General features: G+C 40.3%; 2 protein-coding genes across 3 annotated transcripts; both read right to left on the bottom strand.

Moving 5' to 3' along the window:
• Window positions 1-201: 201 nt before the first annotated feature.
• SMPDL3A (sphingomyelin phosphodiesterase acid like 3A) lies at window positions 202-14,678 on the bottom strand. Of its 2 annotated transcripts, XM_053937779.1 has the most exons (8): window positions 12,500-14,678; window positions 10,836-11,049; window positions 9,586-9,730; window positions 6,635-6,731; window positions 5,217-5,395; window positions 3,877-4,057; window positions 1,870-1,994; window positions 202-714 (listed from the first exon to the last, which is right to left on the bottom strand). In XM_053937779.1, exons 1-8 carry the CDS (start codon window positions 12,975-12,977, stop codon window positions 403-405), a joined length of 1,731 nt encoding a protein of 576 aa, XP_053793754.1. In that variant the 5' UTR covers window positions 12,978-14,678; the 3' UTR covers window positions 202-402. The 2 variants fall into 2 exon arrangements, with proteins under 2 accessions (XP_053793754.1, XP_053793755.1); XM_053937780.1 differs by lacking the exon at window positions 10,836-11,049 and having other exon boundaries at window positions 9,586-9,632.
• Window positions 14,679-14,776: 98 nt separating this feature from the next.
• On the bottom strand, window positions 14,777-18,142 carry FABP7 (fatty acid binding protein 7). Its single transcript, XM_053937781.1, has 4 exons — window positions 17,976-18,142; window positions 17,181-17,353; window positions 16,458-16,559; window positions 14,777-15,059 (listed from the first exon to the last, which is right to left on the bottom strand). The coding sequence occupies exons 1-4, from the start codon at window positions 18,046-18,048 to the stop codon at window positions 15,009-15,011; spliced, it is 399 nt and encodes a 132-aa protein (XP_053793756.1). The 5' UTR covers window positions 18,049-18,142; the 3' UTR covers window positions 14,777-15,008.
• Window positions 18,143-19,051: the final 909 nt, after the last annotated feature.

A 19,051-nucleotide genomic window follows, 5' to 3' on the forward strand; every position in this document is an offset into this window, starting at 1 on the left:
GCAAATTTTGACAGCCAATGGTTGAAACCTGCCCCCATAAAAATCCCATGGCTGGAATGGCATTGCCTATGTTTATACACCCTAAGAAATAAGACTTGGATTTACAAAGACTGGAGTGAGTAACTTCTATTCCTGCACACTGAGATGCTTGTTAGAGAGGATACAGGACACTTGAGACAACAGCAAAGTATCTGACCACTATTACAAAGCAAATAAACTTTTATTTAGATGATAAAGAAAAACATATTTGCAAGAAGAAAGATCTAGGGAGTTTACTGCTCCCCTGAAATGTAGAGAAGTCCCACAGGCTCCCTGTCAGCATGTCAGTGCTTGAGGTAAAGAAAAAACAGGTTCTTTAAATCACAGGCTAAAGTCACTATCTGCATTAACTGCACAGAGATTTCATCTCCACACTGCCTCCTGATTGATGCAATCTGTGTATGAGGAGTAATCTAAATATTGGATTGCGCATATTTGGCAGGTCTTGCACCCCTCTTCACAGCGAATAGTTTTGTCGTAACTCACAATATAGTTACTGTAATACTGCTCAAACAGTGTGCTGTGGGGCATAGACAACTGCTTGGCCATTTCATATAGGCTTTGTGGCTTCAAGTCTTCAATGCTGTAAGTTTTAGTCAGGATGTATTCTAATGTCCAGTTTGATTCATTTTTCTTGTTGGCGTCTCTGAGGTCCAAGTAAAACTGCCACAGATCCTACAGTTAGAAAAAAAAAAAAAAGAAAGAAAGAAAAAGAAAACATAGGCACTGCTGTATTGCTTTCTTCCCTGCTTCATTAAGTCTCTGGAGTGATATATTGATTAGGAAGCTGTCACTCCTCATTATTCACATGTGAATAGAAGGTCATGTCCCACCCCAAGAGCTGGGCTTACACCCAAAGCTGGTACTTGCAGAGCGTAATGGTGGGGGGATGGGGAGGAGAAGAAAAAGGAGCCACAAAGGCAGCAGTAGCAGTGTTAGAGGTCTTTCCTGTCCAAACTCCACAACGCTCCTGTCTGCCGTAGGAGTGGGGCAAAAGGGTGAGAGCCAGAAGTTTCCTTTCTGTGGGCACTACTTGAGAGGCAGAATGCACAGAAAAAGAACAGTCTAGGGAGAAGTTAAGGAAAAGGAGGGTCGAAGGAGTGAAGTCTGCACAACAAAGGAGCAGCCTGAATTAGCATAGGTCTCTAGAGAGAAACCCGAGTCCCAATCAAGCTGCAGGGTGCATTGTCACTGAACTCGGCAGGGTCAAGATTTTATCCTGAATTACAGAAAGACTAAACCATTCACAGCCAAAATAATTACACAGGATTCACTTTATCTCCAAAAATCACAGGAATCTACAAAGTAGAAGTCTTCTACTTTTTATTTTCCTTCTACATTTATCTAACATTTCCTGTAAAAACTCTTTATAGGAAGTTTCGTGATTACAAAAGACATCATATGGTTAAAAGTGCTTTCTTCATCAGCTCTTTTAAACCCTTTAGAAACATTTATTGGGCTGCATCCCAAAACTCAGGCTATCATTGGCAAACATTGGTATGTAAGCATGCCCAAGATTTAGGTGAACCTCTTTTACTCTTGCAGAGCTCCCTGCACATGGTTTTAAGATTTTGCCCAGAAAAATTCTGTCTTTGATCCTACATCATAAGAATATTCGATACAGAGCAGAGAGTACTGGGTAGTTCTGCAGGCACAGAAAGACCAACCAAGTTATCTTTCAGATTTCCTTTCCTTCGCCCAGGAAGAAAAACTAAGAGTAGGCACCAAAATTCCATCACCAGCAGCCATAATACTACAAAGATTGACATATTGCTGTAATTTTTACTAACACTAAAATGTCTTAAACAATGCTTTAAAATCTTTACTTACCAGCAAGCTATAGTCAAAAAGATCGTATTGATACAATCTGACACCAGGGTTATTGGACTCTGTTTGCAATACACTCTTCACTGGAGTTACAGCGGGTGCCACAAACAAGGAATTGACTGGCTTTTCTGCAGAAAAGGGGAAGTTGAGAAGACAGTTTCCTTTCAATCATTTAGTTTTCAAACAAATGTTTTTGTAGAGTAACAACACAGCAAAAACCAGAGTGACAGGCTTAAAGACATTAGAAAATTTTTCACCTGATTTAGCTGTATCACTGTGAACTGCCATACTTCCAATGGATAGACCAAACCCTGTGTGGGATACCACAGTACCCACTCCAGTGTGTACCACTTTCTGTACTAGAGGCTTCCTAACCAATTCAACTGCTTGTGCAAAATTGCAAAATGGTCTTGCCTATATGTGAAGTCTCTGTATTTTGTATATTTATACTAAAGAAATATTAAAAAACTTTAGTTGTTCTTTCCATGCTGTATTTTACATATTGCTTTATGTATTTATGATGCTATTAGAAACACCAGGGTCTGTTTCATCACCTGCCCCAGCACCTACTGTGTGAACACCAACCTTTACAGCAACTAAAACATGAGGATATATGTGAGTTTTATTGAGACAGAATGTGCAGGTAAGTGCATTGAGAAGTTCACTGTGGAACAAAAAGGAAGCCCTAACTATTCCCATCCCTGACAGTGTCACAGCAGTGAAATCACAAGGTCAGCCTCCACACATAGGCAGAAGTTTTGAAAGTTTGGAAATCAGTAGATTTTTCTGGAGAAAAATAGAGCTGAGCTCTATTTCAGTACACTGGTGTTGGCTGCAATATTGCATTTATCTTGAATTCTCTGGAATTTTGTCAAGAGGAAAATGTCCTGAATAGAAGACAGTCTAAAACTGTACAGACAAACACAATGTGTATTTGATTACGATTTAAATTTTGTCAAAAGATGCAAAATTACTAAAATAATTGGGAAATGGTTACTTGCACATGCAAACTTTAATGACAAACATCAAGATCAGTCTGTTCCCAGTGAAATCTGCAGTAGAGATGATGATTTCATAAACAAATGGGACAGTGTAAAAAAAAAATGTATAAGACTATATTAAGCATCATTTAAAAGAAAAAATAAAGAAGCCAGTTCTTTCACTGGGCGGAATTGCTTTTTACTAGAGATTAACATCATGTAAAAAGGTAAACATTTGGAATAGTATTACCTAGTCAGCATTTTGGACATTGCTCATATGAGTTCATATAAATCATAGACGAAGAGCCACTTAACATTTGGGTATTTTACATAAGTCAAAGCAATGAACCTCTTACTGTTCTATGGTGAAGACAAAACTTGTTAGAATTCTTCTCTTAGAGATGCTAAGAGTGCTCCATATGGCCATGGCCATGCTTAGAACTAAGGGATTTCAAAGCAATAAACAAAAATTTCAACGTGGGTGATTTTCTTGAAGGGAAATTAGCTGATCTAAGAGATGCAACAGGCAGAGACTTTCTTTCCCCTACCTCCTGCTTACCCTTATCTTAATTAACTTTGAAGCAGCAGGGAACTCAGCAGAGAGGCACAGTAATGATGCAGGAAATACAAGAACATAGAGCATGTCTAGCTGGCCTGAGAACATTCCCTTTGACACATTACACAATAGCAACTGGCTGGTATAATTTGCCCATGTCACTGTGAGAGCAGAGAGGAAAGACTAGAAATTCTTGTCTAGGCATAAGCATTAATTTAAAAAAAAATAGGAAGCTTGGGGAGTCTCTGCTGACATCAACAAAAAAAAAGATAGTCACCCTTGCAAGGTTCTCTTTGAAAATAAAATTGGAGTATGGAAATAAAAAGGAGAGTAGAAGTCCTGCAGATAACAGAATTTCCCAATTTCCTTTTTTCAATTATTTATACACAGGCTGACTAAAAAGAGCATGCAAGAAAGTATTAGTTTGCTTTTAATCAGGAAGAAGAAGATCGAAAAGTCATCAAGCATCATTACCTTCTTCATCCAGGAGGACCATGATACTATCTCTATGGGTATGTCCAAAAAACTGGCCCGCAATAACACTACTGTATTTGCGAAAAATCTTTACCAGTCTCTCATTGTAATACTCCCTGATAGCTGTAGTATTCCTTGCATATGGCAAGTATCCTACTGGGACATGACCTATTATATACACCTAAGGAGTTAAATACAGAAAGCACAATTAGCACCTTCATTTGAAACTTATAATTCTAGCTGTATCCTAGAAGTGGTTACCACAGTTACAAAATAATGCTGCCTTTAAAAATGGCATTCTAAAAGCTGTAAACCATGACAGTTTTTTTAATACAAAATCCCAACAGTAAAATTGCTTAAGTTCATAATACCAATTTAGTAACCTACTGGGGTGAAAAAAATGTTCCACTAAATCTATGCATGATTTTAGGCCTAAGGAAAATTAGGTTATCAATTATTTCAAATGACAAAAAATAAGTTACTAGGGCAAGCGTTATAATTTGGCGTCTCAAGGAGACACAAGAAAAAATTTATGTTTGAGTATTACGGAGTTTGCACCAGAGAGTCACCAGAAATATGGATAACTGGTTAAACCCCTCTGTCTGAGGTAGAGACTTAGTGCCAACTGCACACACCAACTAATATGCTGCAGAGTTTCCTGAGGAAAGGAAATCTCTCCTTTCTCCTATATATGTATATAATACATATTATATATGTAATATAATATTCTAAAATTGCAACACTGTACCAAAATGTAAATATGTTTCAAATTAAACACCATTGCTCAGATGATGATCCAATCCCCACACCAATAAATCAATCAATCAATCAATCATGAGCCAACAATTTAAACCTTCACTTCAAAGCCTGTGTAGTAAAAGTTATTATAGCACTCAAATCATAGCAATTACTGCAGCTTGGCTAAGTTTTGCGGCTGATAAACTCTTTTCTAATTTCTGATACCTTAAATTACATTACAATGCAAATAAAATATACTAGCTTTTGTCTTAAGCCAAGAGCATATGTTTTAAAATTAAAGGCTACGTGTAAAAAAGGTCAGAAACTGACTTCTGCAGTATTTTACATGCTAGGAAAGAAAAGGTATTTTACTGTAGAATTTGAGAAACTTCATTCAACTAGTTTATTAACTGTTGCAGTAAAATGCGCATATGAAAGGAGTAATGATTAAAAAATAAAATTTTGACTTTGTAGTATCTTTGGCAGCATTATTATTCTTCTAGAAGCATGTTTATACTCTCATTATCTCTACTTCTTCCTTCCTTTTTTTTTTTTTTCCAAAACTGAAATAAATAATGATATCTTCTGATCCTGATCCCTACCTTTTCCTTCTTTTGTGAAGAGGTTTCAAGTATTTCCTCCAGCCAGGCAAACTGGTTGGCTGGGTCAGTGATATTCACAGTTACCTTGTTGGGGCTGTAATATAAATTTGTGTTCAGACTGATTATCCTGAGTGGTTGATGGCTATTACTGGATTCAAACAGCTGTGTGTAAAAGCCACCTGTGAAAATAAGAACAACACCATATGACAAATTAAAGGCTTTGTTCAAAGCACAACTTTACAATCAAAGTACACCACTGACAAAATACCCAACCTTCCTCTTTCTAATAGAATATCATGTATATTCAAGCCACAGTCACCTTATCACAATAGAACATTTTAACAATGTTTTCAGCCACATTTTACTAGAAGTTGACACTGAATTATTTATGAATTATTGCCTGTATTATCTTTGTGTTTGACAGTATTTCAATGCAATTATTCAACTGACATGGAAAAAGTGCCCTGTAATATTTCTTCCACTTTGACAGATACAGTAGCTGTTAAAGGTCCATACTTCTTGAAATACAGCAAACATACAGGCTCCTTCAGGAAGAACTGTTTGAGTTTAGTAGCCTTGTACTTTGAAAGCCATTTAATTCAGACTGATGATAGGATGAAAAGTAAGGATCACATTTTTCAATCCTTGCTCCCAAAATTCTCCATGGCATGCTGAGATTCTTCAATAGTGTAACTTCATAGTTCATGGACTTCAATGGAGCCATGGCAACAGAAGCATAACAATATAACTGCCTCTTTGAGTTTTATTATCCTTATCCAAGTTTCTACTTCCACTCTTATCCAGAGTTTGCTCTTGTTTAGGACACAAAAACACAAATTAAACTTCCAAATCCCTAATGTTTGAGTGGGTTGGAAATTGGGTTGAACTTTTCAGTCCTTTTCTAAAAAGAAAAATTCTAATTAGGATATAATTATTCTGCCAGTTTAGTAAGTTGCATATAAATATTAATAGCATAATCACCACAGCTATGTGCCATCATAACCTGAATAAAAATGCACCTATTCAGTATGCTCTGAAATACATATACCATTAAAACAGAAACAGTATTTTAACAGTTTTTCCCATCAAAGTAAAGTTTTCGTGTGCATCAAATGCCCTCATCTAAAAAGTGTTATGAGGTCTCAAAAGCAGAAAGATATTTCACATGCATTGGCACAAAGTCAGAAACACTAAACATGTTACAAGAAGTGACAAATATTGCATCAGAAAGTAATAAATGTATTCTGAATATAGGCATTGCCATTCAAAAAGATAAGTAACTTCTTCCAGGAGAAACATTACAGATAATCCATTGTTCTGACTCATCCTATGAGACTTAGATAAACAAACAGCACAAATCCACAGAAACATTAATTCTCTGAGCCCTAGCTTCACAATGTATTACTTCCATATTTTACCTTTTCTGAAGGTATTGATTGCTTCATCACTTAGCCAAGGTTTCCAGAAATCTGCTACAGCATTGTAAACTTCACTGGTAGTTACAGGAAGCTGGTCCTGTGAGAGAGGAGGTCTTGCCTAAGTCTTAGTATTCAGACACACAGAAAAAAACCCACTAAATTATCCTGCCCAACTTTTCACATAACATGTAAGTGTATCCAGTCATCACCAGGAGAAATTCAAGAAAGAAAAAAACAATTTCTGAATATCTAGTATTGCTGATCAGGAACAAATGCCTAAAGTTAGAACTGACTGCATGGCCTTATTAATGCATTATTAAACTAATGCCAGAAATATGTCAAACCTTAAGAATACAGTAGAATGGAAAACCATACATTCTGCAAAATTAATAATTAAGTCTAAAATAGCAATAATTAATAAAGTCTAAAAATAAAGTCTTCTGGATGAATATAAGTTTCTTTTTCAAATAACTTGGGTTTCATAGCAGCTCCCCAAAACTTCACTTCCACCCTCAGAAACATTCTGGTGAAATTCACAAATGTTTTCATTGTGTCTTTTTTTCTCATAAGAAAGCATTTAAAAATGTACAAGAGGAAGTTTTTTTCAATGTTTTCTCCCACTGTCTCTAATTAGGACTGTAGCACTCTTCAGTCTGAGCCACAGGCTGATGAGACCCATGCTCTGATCTAACTCTGACAGGAAGATAGCAGCCTGTCCTTGCCTTTCCTAAAATATCTGGAGTCTTGGTGCTAGAAGGAAAAAAAAAAGGGTTGAAAAAAGTTGCAGTGCATGTTTTCTTAAACATAAAATTTGACCTTTCTAAGATCTTTGAAACTAAATCTATGTTATCAGATGTTTAGGCAGTAAATCTCTGTCTAGGAGCAGAGCAATCAGACCTCTGTTGAGACATTTGTTGACTGCAGTGCCCAGACATGAGCTGTTAGGATAGCTTTGAGCCAGAACTAACAGTCACTAACAGATGCAGCAAAAACCTGATTCCAGATAAGAGGCCATGTAATGGACTAAAGGTGTTTTGGGCCCTGAACTGCTAGAAGCAGTTTGGGGATTTGTTTTAAGCAGGAGCAAGAATGTGAAATAAGTAAGACTATGCAGAAAGGCTGAGGTCACAGTGTATGATCTGAAAGGTATCCCAATGCTTGATCAACTTGAGCAGTATTTTTAACATGTTCTGCAAGAAAAATCACCCAGGACTGTTCAGTTGTTAGGACAGACAGGTCAGAACACAAGAGAGCAATAAAATTCTTTGGTTCATGGTAAGTGCACAGATTTTATACGTGCTTTGAAACAGCCTATGGTGTGTGGCTTGCTCCATATCTCTTCCAGTGTACAGGACAGTTGCCAAGCATTTTCATATGAAAGAAAGACATGTCATAAAGAGCAAAAAATAAACATTAAGAAATTAAACAAGTTGAAATGACCCCATATTGAGGATTGTCTGATCCCATGACTTTTTCAAACAATAACTGAAAAACATGCCAGTTCTGCACAGTTATTCCAATCACCAGCTTGTTTCAATTTTCTGTTTGCTGCCCATCTGTGCCTCCTGAGCATCTTTTCTTCCTGTCTTTAGATTTAATTTCACAAACAAAATTAATACTTGTTGAAAAAGTCCCTAAATTCTTTGTTTACAAGGCTTTTGTAGGTTTTTTTTCCCTCTATCAAAGGAGATTGCTGAATAACAATTCTGTGCTAAGACATTTTTAAAAATGAAACAAAGTGAACACGAAACATTTTGTGACACTTCAGTTCAGGTGTTCTTTATCGAAATACTTTCCCAGTCGTTTCTAGTGAATCAACCTGTCCCCATGTCAGTGCATATGAAAAGCCAAAGCTTTACCACCACAGTAAGAGGACAAAGGACTGAAGTCACAGTTTGGTTTGGGCACTCACACTTCCAATATATATCTAGCTGTTATTTCATCTCTCATGTTTCCTTTGCCCTGTCTCTCAGCACCTCTGCTACGCCCCTATTTGGAAAGCACTAACTCCAGCAATGACACAGGCTATCACACAATCACCTGCTGCACCAACCTACACCCTGACAGGCCTAATAAATACCACAGAAAGCTGGAATACACGCCTTGAGGGTGTGAAGGGGTGTTACTGAATTCCCATGAGGAATTTCAAACAAAATACTTCAGCTGACTCGCTTCACATCCCTTCCGATCCCCTCACATCCAATGACAGCATTTGCTTCTGATCCAGTGTGCTGCCAGATCGACCCACAACACACTTTAAAGGACAAATGAAGCAACTGTTTACTTTCGAGTATGCCAAGAACAATATTCAGCACAATCAAAGTGAAAAAGCACCATCCTCAGCTGCACATAACTAGTGAATCATCAATGTGATTATTTCTAAATGTCCAATGAGGAAAGAAAAGTAGACATATTTTTAATAGCAGTGGCAAAACTATGGGAACTTTACAAAAATTCTGCCATTATTTTAGCTAAAATACAACAAAAAAATCTAGTGATTCCAGCTGACAGATTTCCAGTAGGCCTTTGAGTGGCTTTGAAACTTACCACAGGTTCACAGGTCCATTAATGATATCACTTCTGATAGATTAAGTTACTGTATATGCATGCATGACATACACAGTAAGGAAAAGTATGTATGTATTAACTACGTTGACATGTGGTAGTTCTAAGCCATGAGGAATGATTAGTGATAAATTTGTGTGACTTCAGGCCATGTACAAATTCTACCTGGCATCAATGTTTCCTTAGGTAAGAGCACAGAGAGAGTGACGCAGTTTCTGTTCTAGAGTGGAACTATTTATAATATTAGATGCTAACTGAAGAGGTGTAGAATTGTTTTTTCCAGAATAACAGTTAGACATAATTAACTCTTATTTTTCAGATGTGCTTTCCCAGGAGTTAGGAACACACTCAATATGATGTATGAACAAATTTATAACTTGTTTTACCTGTGGCCAGTAGTCATGATTGCCTAAGGCTGGGAAAACCTGAAGATCTGGAAAGAAATTACGAATTGTAGAACTCAGATTACCAATGATGCTAATGACCAACTTCGTGGAGAGCTCTTTTACATGAACATGAGGAGGGCTATCTCTGAAAAAGGTAAAGGTTTGATTAACAAAGGTTTGTTAGCAACACAAGGACGGCAAAAAAGTCTGCAAACACATCTACATTCTAGCACGTAACATTACTATACACTTTAATTAAAAACACAGATTCAAAAGCTCTCTGCAAAGGCTTTTGTTTAAAAAAACACAAATAAGTAGACTTGTTTAGACAATGGCTATCCTATGATTCATATTTATCATAATGAAGATTTCTTAGAAATTAAAGTCATAATTTTGAGCTACTGTGCATTATATAGTTTGCATTATGTATCTTTCATCACCTGCACATCATTGCTAGTTCCTTTTTTCCCTTTTAATCATATCCTATTGAAAATTAAGTACAATAAGTTAAGTGAAATAGATTAATCACTTGCCTTCATATATTTCTTAACATTCTTTCCCAGCAAAAATAAGTGATATAACATAAACAAACTAAACAAAAATACTAATCTCTTTGATAAATTATCCTTTGATGTATGCCTTAAAAATTTGTGTGATGGTAGAATTGAGAGTTCTGCTATGGCAGAAGGGTAAATCAATGCTATCTTTTATGAATACCTAGAAAGTAACAAGACACAGTACTACGCCTTGATAGCATAGTACTATGAAGCTACTCCCTTTCACACTTCTTTGTCTGGTCCCACTGCTATGGCACACAACGCCTCACAGGTAACATCTCCGTGATACAGTACCATTAAGCCCACTTTATAATACTGAAGACTGGAACAGGAAAGGCAAATGTTCTTACTCAACAGAGGCCTGCAATGAGTCAGTTACTGCTATAGCCTTTCCTTTTGCTTTTTCTACTTCCCACCCTCCCTGCACCATTTCCATGAACTCACACTAATATAGCTGTATGCTAAATATCACAATGAACAGTCCAGTAGTTACTACAGAGATCAAAATCTGTTCCTCAGGCCTTATATTCTCACTCAATCTTGCACTAAGTAGCCATTTGGTCAACTAAAGGACAAATGGCTACTAAGACAGAATTGGTGAGGTACTGAACTCAAAACTGTTGGTGCAAATACAAACTTGTGAGTTGACACACTATCTGGCTATCCAGCTTTAACTGCAGAGTGAACACTTACCCTGTCCAAATCATGAATGAAACCTGCTCTTTTGAATTGTTCATGAATTCAAATGCTGACAAAATAAGCTGATAAGGAGAATCACACAAAAAGTCTCCAAAAGGGCCTGGGTTGGAGGCATTGACTCCTTTGGAAGAAGAACAAACTTTGGTGCGATCAGGGGTAATGTGGTAAGTCGGATCTAAATGTAGGTCAGACACATGCCAGAATTGCCCTGTTTTCAGAAAACAAAGATTACAGGAAATGCATTATTTGCATTTGAACTGGATATACCGAGGTAACCCATGTTTACTCCAGTTTATCTACTGCTACTCCTATTCAAAGTTAATAAATTGTTGATTAGCCTGTCTGGTAAGTGTGGCCAAGTTCTTTCTGAGGAGTCCTTCATGTAGAGTGCTTAGAAAAACTGAAAACAGAAGCAGAGGTATGGCTTTATGCTATTCACCAAAACTGAAATGGAGATTGGAAGGAACTGAAAAATCAGTTCCTTTTCATTAATAGCAATCTGGAAACTGGATAGTAGAGGAGGCAATAGGACTTCTCTACTCCATTTGAAAAAAAAGGGAGCTGCTTTTTAATTATTTTTCCAGACCTTCCCTGGCTGGAAGCTATTGTAAAAGATGACAAGAAAGATGTCTCAAAAGAAAGGCAAGAAGCAGCATGTGTGCAGAGACTGGCCTTCTCACCACAGAGCAGTGTGTCAGCCTTACTTTCCAGGCTGACATGCTCTCAGCCAATGTTACATAGCACTGCATGGATAAAGGAGCTGAGAAGTATACGAATATGCTGAATAAGATGAATGAAATCTGTGTTAAGACTATCAGCCTTCATAAGATAAGATTAATTAAAATTCATAAAATAAAATTAATTTCTTTCTGTCAGTTTAAAAGCACTTGGTAAAGGCACACATGTATGTGGGGCAGTGGTTGTGAAACACAGACAGATATAAATTGATTTTTCCCAAGGTCACACGCTAACTCTATGGCTGAGCAGGCACCACACGACTGTATCCCATAGAGTTTTATTTCAGAAATCAAAGACTAGAGGTGATCTTCAAAATCTGTAAAACTGTGACTCCTACCAACAGGAGGCAAGACAAACGCTGCATGCTTGTTCCGAGGAAAGTGTGAGTAACATGGAATGAGCATTCTGTGGGAAACCATTTCGGAGCACTCACCTGCCCGCACGCCCCGAGCGGGGATCAGACCAGGCAGAGTGTGTGTGTTTGCTGCCAGCACAGCACAGCACAGCAGAGCACAGCACAGCCCCCAAACGCGGTGTTTGCAGTGCGTGCCTCGGGACAACGCGCCAGAGGCAGGGCAGGGCTCACCTCACCTCACCCGCCGGCCTGCCCGGGCAACTAAATATAAACCCCGTGTAACGCCCCGTACCTCAAAAGAGCCCTGTTGACTGATTTAGCAGTCACGTGTGGCCGAAGTCAGTTGGGATAGGGAATGCTACGGCAGCAGTGCCATGGGGAAGGAAAAGGGTCCGCAAGCAGGGACAGCGCAGTCCGCCCCCCCCCTCCCCCGCCGTCTCCGCCGCCGGCCTGGCAGCGGCCCCCAGCCGGGCCTCCCTCACAGGGCCGCCCCTCACCCGCCTCCCCCGCCCTCCACGGGCGGCCCCGGCCGGGCCCCTCAGCCGCTGAGCCCCGGCCGACTCACCCACGGCGGAGCGGGGCCGCTGCGGGGCGGCCGGCGCCGCCTCCAGCGCGGAGCAGAGCAGCGCCAGCCCGAGCGCCACCCGCAGCTCCATGTCAGCCGTGCGGGAGCGCCCGGCCCGCCGACGGCTCCAGTCGTGTGACCGCCCCGGACGGCTTGTGCAAGCCCCGGCCCTCGGCGGGGCCGGCGGAAACCACCGCGCCCCGCCCGCACCTCTCGGGGCCAGAAGCCGCCCCAGGCCGCCACCCCGGTGTCGGACGGCGGCTCGGGCTGTCCCCTTGAGCCGGCCGTGCCCGGGGTGACCTTCAGGAGGTGCCACCCCCGGGTCAGCGCTAAGGAGCTCGCAGGAGCCAAACCTGGCCGCGGGCAGGGCTGAAGTCGGGGCACCGGCTGATGCGAGGCAGCCTGAAGGAAGGCTGTGCTCCACACCCCACACCAGTCTCAAGCATCTCTTGGAAGGAAGGCTTCTCATGGCATACATGTAAAAATGGATCCCGATTACTAATAAGGCTTTAAAACACAAAACAAAGCAAAAACTCAAAAACACCCAACTTGAGGGCTACTTTCCTTCTTTGTTTAAAAGTGACCGTAATGCAAAATATTTACCATTCAAGATTTATTTGCAAACCAAGTCTTAAAAATTTGCATTCCTTTCCTAGTATTTAAGAAAAAAAAGTAGTTTTTTTTTAAATTCATGACCCCACAAATCATTTGTTGTGCAGATAAATGGCAGTATTGGGAAAGCAAGTCAGTTTACTCCAGTGAAGAGGGAAAAGCAGCTGCTCCAGCCTTTCTGAGAAAAGGTGACTGGTAAGGACAGTCATGTGGCAAATGCACCCACAGGCAAGCAGGCAGCAGCAGAGGGGAGGCAGATGAAAGCTGTATTAGGATTAAATAGATTGATAAAACCAGAGGGCAGAAGATGCTGCTTAAAAATAACTTGCACTAGCCTAGTGAAACAGCCCAAAGCATAGAGTGGAGCTCACCATACCACTGGATCATAGTCTACTTTTCATTTCTCCGATTAAGAAAAGATAGCTCTTAGATTTTAAAAACTACCAGTGTTCACCAAATAAAACATATTTATAAAGGTTTATAATTAAGGTTTATAATCTGCCTTCCAGATGTACAGTGTTCCCCACAAGAGAAGACAGACTTGAATATTCATTCCAAACTCATTTTTGTGAAAAAATAAAGCTAACAACATTAAATGTTATATTTGTGTGCGGTAGGTGCCAGTTATGTGTGAACTTTCATCAGATGAGTTACCCATTTTATCTTATCTATCCAGGGAGGCAAGAAGCCTCTTCCCATATCACACGGCAGATCTGAAGGATGATGCCCTTCCTGCACCTCTGGCTGCAGCCATACACACCACTCACAGAGCAATCACCAGCTACATCCACAGTTCAGCTTTGCCTTTGTTTACAAGGCTGTAGGTAGCTACACCTCTATGCGGTTCTCTGAATCAGTGGGTAGAAAACATGGACCCTCCAAACAATCTCCTCCATTGTGCCAAAAATCTGTTTCAGTTTTCCTAAGCATAAGGCAGTTTTTCACACTCTGGCCTTTTAGGAATACAGTGTTCAGGCATAAGGTTTTAATTTCTCATTTTAGAAGCACTTTATTTTAAATTGCTACAGTGCAAATTGTTGTCTCTTGTACATATTAGCTATGAAACAACAGCTCTAAGAGGGAAGTACAGTAGGTTCGTGTTGTACTGTTTTCCTCCCATTACTGTGGAGACTGATGTAAGGGAGTTGACCCTTTCCTCCCACCTTGTGAAAGACTTCCATATTTGCATATTAGCAAAAAAAAAACCCCAAAAAACAAAACCCCAAACCTATCAAAACTATTAAGATCAAAACTCTACAAACTCTGGAGTATCATCTGTCAATCTACTGACCCTAACCTGCACTTAGTAACAAGTTCCCAGTGAAGAGAAGAGCTGAAACTTATGTGAACATCTCAATTCTCTGTCTACATAAATACAGTTAAGTTTAGATTTCTCCAGCAAAAAGCCACCAAAGTAAATTTTTAATTTCCTCAAGTGCTCTACACTGCATAGAAAGGCTGCTGCATCATTGTGTATCACGTGCTTTTTTAGCCTTTAGCGCAAACAAAGAAACTTTGAACACCTCCCTTCGGGACACCAGAATATTAGCTGATTAAACACAAAAGGAGCACAGGTTTAAAAAACATTTTCATTTGCTTTATCTACATTCCAAAACAACTCAAATATTTTCCATTTACTGTAAAAAAAAAAAAAAAAAAAGAGGCAAGTGTTTCAGAAATTTAATGCCAAGTTTAACCTGTTTCACTATACAGCACAAGCATGCCAATTTGATGGCATGACTTCTCTTTGTAAAAAAAACATCCCCCCCCCCCCGCCAAAAAAAAAGGTCTTTATTAATCTTTCATGCCAGAAATGTGCATTTTAGCTACAATCAATCATGGACAGGACATTAATCCATCCAGCTGAAGTAAGATCTGGACAGAAGTCAGGTATACTCTATGCTTTCTCATAGTGGCGAACAGCAACCACATCACCAAAGGTGAGAGTCTGCAAGTCCAAGGAAAAGACAGACATGTTAGAGGCTGGACCATTTTCTGTAATGGTTTAACACATTATGAAATCCATGCTAGATCAAGGTTGGTTTACATTATGTAATTTATAGAAAAACAAATTTAGATTGACATTTTAAACAAACAAGAAGCCAAGCCTTAGCTGTGGTTCCCATAAGAAATGATACTTTCTCCTTGCTGCTTTCACACCCAAGAAACACATAATGCACATTTACGAGGCAGATGTTGAAATTTGATTTAACTTACTGTTTATTTTTTTAAAGATAGCATTGTTTTAATACAGACTTAACACTTATTTTCCCAAAGCTTATCCCACTAAGATGTGCAATTTAAAATTCCAAGGCCCCTGTGCTCCTATGCATAAATACAAACTCTAGGAGAACATTGTCTTAAACCAACACATTCTGTCCCATGTGTAGCTAGGACTACCAAATACTCTAAGTCACGGCAGTTGTGTTCTGGAGGTATTTCCTGAAGTAGAACAGGGCACCTCATTTTATCAAATTCCAACGGACAACACATTTTATGTATTTGTGTGATTTGTGCATAACTGCTTCAAAAATAAAAGCATGTGTTTTGCCTTGAAACACTTGCCACGCTATGTTGCAGTATGCTTTAAAGTTTGTATTATTTTGCAAGTCTTCATCCACACAGATAGTCTCTGAAGTAATTAGGAAACAATATAATGGGTCTTCTCCAACAACCAGGTCTGATAGAGATGTCTTCAGCTATACTAATCTATGCCATGAAAAGTGCTATCCCAGACATTAGCTATAGTAACTTACAATATTTATTCACCCTATAGTCTTGTTTCTAAGAAGTCAGGAAAAGCAGGTGAATTTAGACTTTTCTCCACACAACTGCAGTTTATCATAGTTTTTAACAAGCTAGGAGGACTAAACCCTTTACTATCAAATATGAAAATGCTATTAGCTCTTACAATATTGTAATTTTATTTTCACAGGAAACTACTTGTTCTGTGTAAGTAAATACTATTTATGTATGTATACGTAAAACAAGTTTTTAAAGAAGTCTAAATTACCGCTGGCAACAGATAATTTCCTATATAATCAAGAATTTTGTATGATTACAAGCTCACCAGGACTTTTTTCTTGGGTTTTTACAAAGTCTAGAAAGAACATATATACTCTGGAAATACACACGCTGGCCTGCCTAAAGTCACTAGCAATTTTTAATTGTTTGTAAGACAAAACACAAACCAAACCAAAATAAATATTTTATAAATCTCTGCTAGTTTTCCCCACCCACTAGTTTAAGGATTTATGTCTAAGTCACAGTGTTCACAAAGTTTGAGATAAGGGCGAGTTGGGAGTGTTTGCGGTGCATGCAAATGCTCAGTGTGCTCTATACTTACCATTACCATTTTGCCATCCTTTATTTCTCTCACAAAATTTGTCTCTTTGCCGTCCCATTTCTGTACATGCACTAGCTTCTCTCCATCCAGGGTCACAACTGACTGCAAGATACCCAGAAACACAAAGACATGCCTTTATTTAAGGTACTTGGGATTCTGCTCACACATTCAGCATGCACTGTTCTATTGAATTCTCTTCAATAGATGGATGTGAATCTAGAATGATAAAGAGTCCTAGCCAGTTTAAAGCTAAGGCTATGAATCATCTTTGTTTTAAGCATGAAATCCACACAATTCTTGTTTGTGTCAAAGGATGAAAAAGTTGTTTCCTTTGAGTTCCAGTCTCACAAGAACCTGCTTCAGATGTGCCTTGGAATAATATTTGATGTTAAGTCCCCAAAAGTGCAGGAAAAGAGGCATCTGACTATTTTGACTGGGGAAAGTTACGCCAATGATGTTTGGCTTGTGAGAAAAATGGGCAACTAACACAACTGACACTGGAAAACAGAGAGCTGGCAACATGATACATGCAGAAAAGTCATGGTGTAAGCAAGCAGGGCAAACAAGACTCAGTATTGCCTTTTTTTCCTGTCCCTTGCTGTGGTATAACTAGTAGCAGCAGAAGTTACATTTTTTTTGTTTTGACCCTACCAATGGCAGAGCCTGAGGGACTGGGGAGGCAAGAAAAAGAGAAAGGCGACTGCAGCCCCAGAGTTCACTTACTTTGCAGTTTCTGTCATCGGGGGTAGTTTCATCAAATTCCTCTCCAAGTTTGAAGCTGATTTCTGTGTTTTTGAAAGTGCTTTGAGTTCTGATCACTACTTTGTCCCCCTCGCTGCTGATAATCACAGTGGGTTTAGTCACATTCCCCACCTGCCGTGTTGCAAACCCCACTCCTAGACCATTCAAGGGAAAAGAGAAACACATAAAACTTCGGCTTTTTTTTTTCCATATATCGAAGTATATATCTTTCACCTCGCTCTACAGCTGTAAGCTATCCCTGTGAAACGCTGCTTTCCATTTCTCTCGTGCCCTTGTACCGAGAGTATCCACCGCTATTGTCCGCCCAGCTGTAGCTGCGCGCCCTCCCTCACCGCCGAGCACGGCAGCACGGCTCTCCGTCCGCGGTCACACGCACGGCCGCGATCGCTTCCGCTGCTCAGAGTTTCAATTCCTTATCACTCCAACATAATGCTTTCTTTTTTGCTTGGTTGTTTCACTTACCCGCAGGCAGCACGTGCTCGTCTTTCACACGCTTCCCTTAGCCCGGGGGCATTTCCCGGAGCCTCTCCCACACAAACACATCTGCCCCCCCCCCCCCCAGGTGAATGACTCGCATCGAATTAGATCTATGGATAGAAGCACAGCCGCCAAAATCACCCCCTCCATCACCACCACTGCTGCCAATGTCTCATCTACACCTCTGGCAATGGCGGGGAGCCTTTTCAAAAAATTTTTTTTTCCAGATGGTGAAAAATTCCAAGGTTTTCTAAGGTGCCGCCGCCCGGCCGTACCTACCCAGTGCCTTCATATACTCGTCGAAGTTGTGGCTGTCTACCAACTTCCAGGTGGCGCAGAAAGCCTCGACCATGGCGGCCGGCTACGTGTTCCAAGCGCGGTGCCGGGGATAGCAGGAGCGCCAGTGCCGCCCCACCGCCCCGCATTTAAAGCCGGCGCCCGACGGGGGGCCGGAGGCGGGAGCGGCCGCGGTCCGCCCCCGACGGCCGCCGCGGAGACGCCCGAACCGGTGGGGGAGGACGCTCTCGCCGCCGGAGAGGGGGCGCGGGGTGCCCGGTCGGGCACTCAGCAGGACGTAGAGGGGGCAGGGAGATGGGCTGCCTCTGCCCGCCGCACCACTCCTCGCCTGAGCCGCCCCGGGGACACCCCCGAACGCACGGGCTAAACGACAAGTGGGGCACCCAACGTGAAAGGCTACTGAGTGAAAACACAGGATCATAACGCTACTGCAGAACACCAGCTCCAAAAGTTTTCCCATGAGTATTTTCAAGGTCGTTGTGGTGCTGGCCAAGTGCAGATCCCTTTACCCACCATGGCATCTGTATGGATGCTGTCTGAACTTGGTATTTGCTGTTCCTGACTCGAAACACATCTTGGCTCCACAACTGTCATCATTTGGAGATTAAGAATGAAGAAAAAGGAACAGAGCTTAAAACTCTTTTTTTTTTTTTTTTTTTTTTTTTTTTTTTTTTTTTTTTAATTTCTGCAAGAGAGGGAATGTCTTCCTTCTAGCTGTTCTCTGCAATTTGTTGAAGGCATTAGGTGGTCATCTTGTCTTGAGTGCCTTTCAGAAAGCAGCTTGTCTCTGTCAGATATCCCAATGTCAGCTTTTCCTGACCTATGGCTTGGATGGATTCCAGAATAGTGAATAGAGTACTTCAGCCCTTGCAACAAAACTCAGGGACTGAGAATTTATGTGATTTAGGAACAAAACCTCAACAATTTTCCACCTTGTTCAGCCATACAAAATAGAAATAACTAGGAACACTTTTCTAATTTTTTTAACCATCACTTGCATTTCTTTCAGGCTCTTGTAGTATGGCATATTCTTTGGGTGTAGGGCAAATGATGTTTCT

This window comes from Vidua chalybeata, chromosome 3, assembly GCF_026979565.1.
Source record: "Vidua chalybeata isolate OUT-0048 chromosome 3, bVidCha1 merged haplotype, whole genome shotgun sequence".
NCBI classification, from domain to species: Eukaryota; Metazoa; Chordata; class Aves; order Passeriformes; family Viduidae; genus Vidua; species Vidua chalybeata.

Excerpts from the sequence above, each read along its gene's own strand:
- FABP7 (XM_053937781.1), bottom strand. The coding sequence starts at position 18,048 with ATGGTCGAGGCTTTCTGCGCCACCTGGAAGTTGGTAGACAGCCACAAC. Across the intron at positions 17,354-17,975 it reads CGAGTATATGAAGGCACTGG|GAGTGGGGTTTGCAACACGG; the intron begins GTAGGTACGGCC and ends TGAATGGTCTAG. Across the intron at positions 16,560-17,180 it reads CCGATGACAGAAACTGCAAA|TCAGTTGTGACCCTGGATGG; the intron begins GTAAGTGAACTC and ends GGTATCTTGCAG.
- SMPDL3A (XM_053937779.1), bottom strand. The coding sequence starts at position 12,977 with ATGTATGCCATGAGAAGCCTTCCTTCCAAGAGATGCTTGAGACTGGTG. Across the intron at positions 6,732-9,585 it reads ATCATGACTACTGGCCACAG|GACCAGCTTCCTGTAACTAC; the intron begins GTAAAACAAGTT and ends CCTCTCTCACAG. Across the intron at positions 715-1,869 it reads TTTTTGACTATAGCTTGCTG|GATCTGTGGCAGTTTTACTT; the intron begins GTAAGTAAAGAT and ends TTCTAACTGTAG.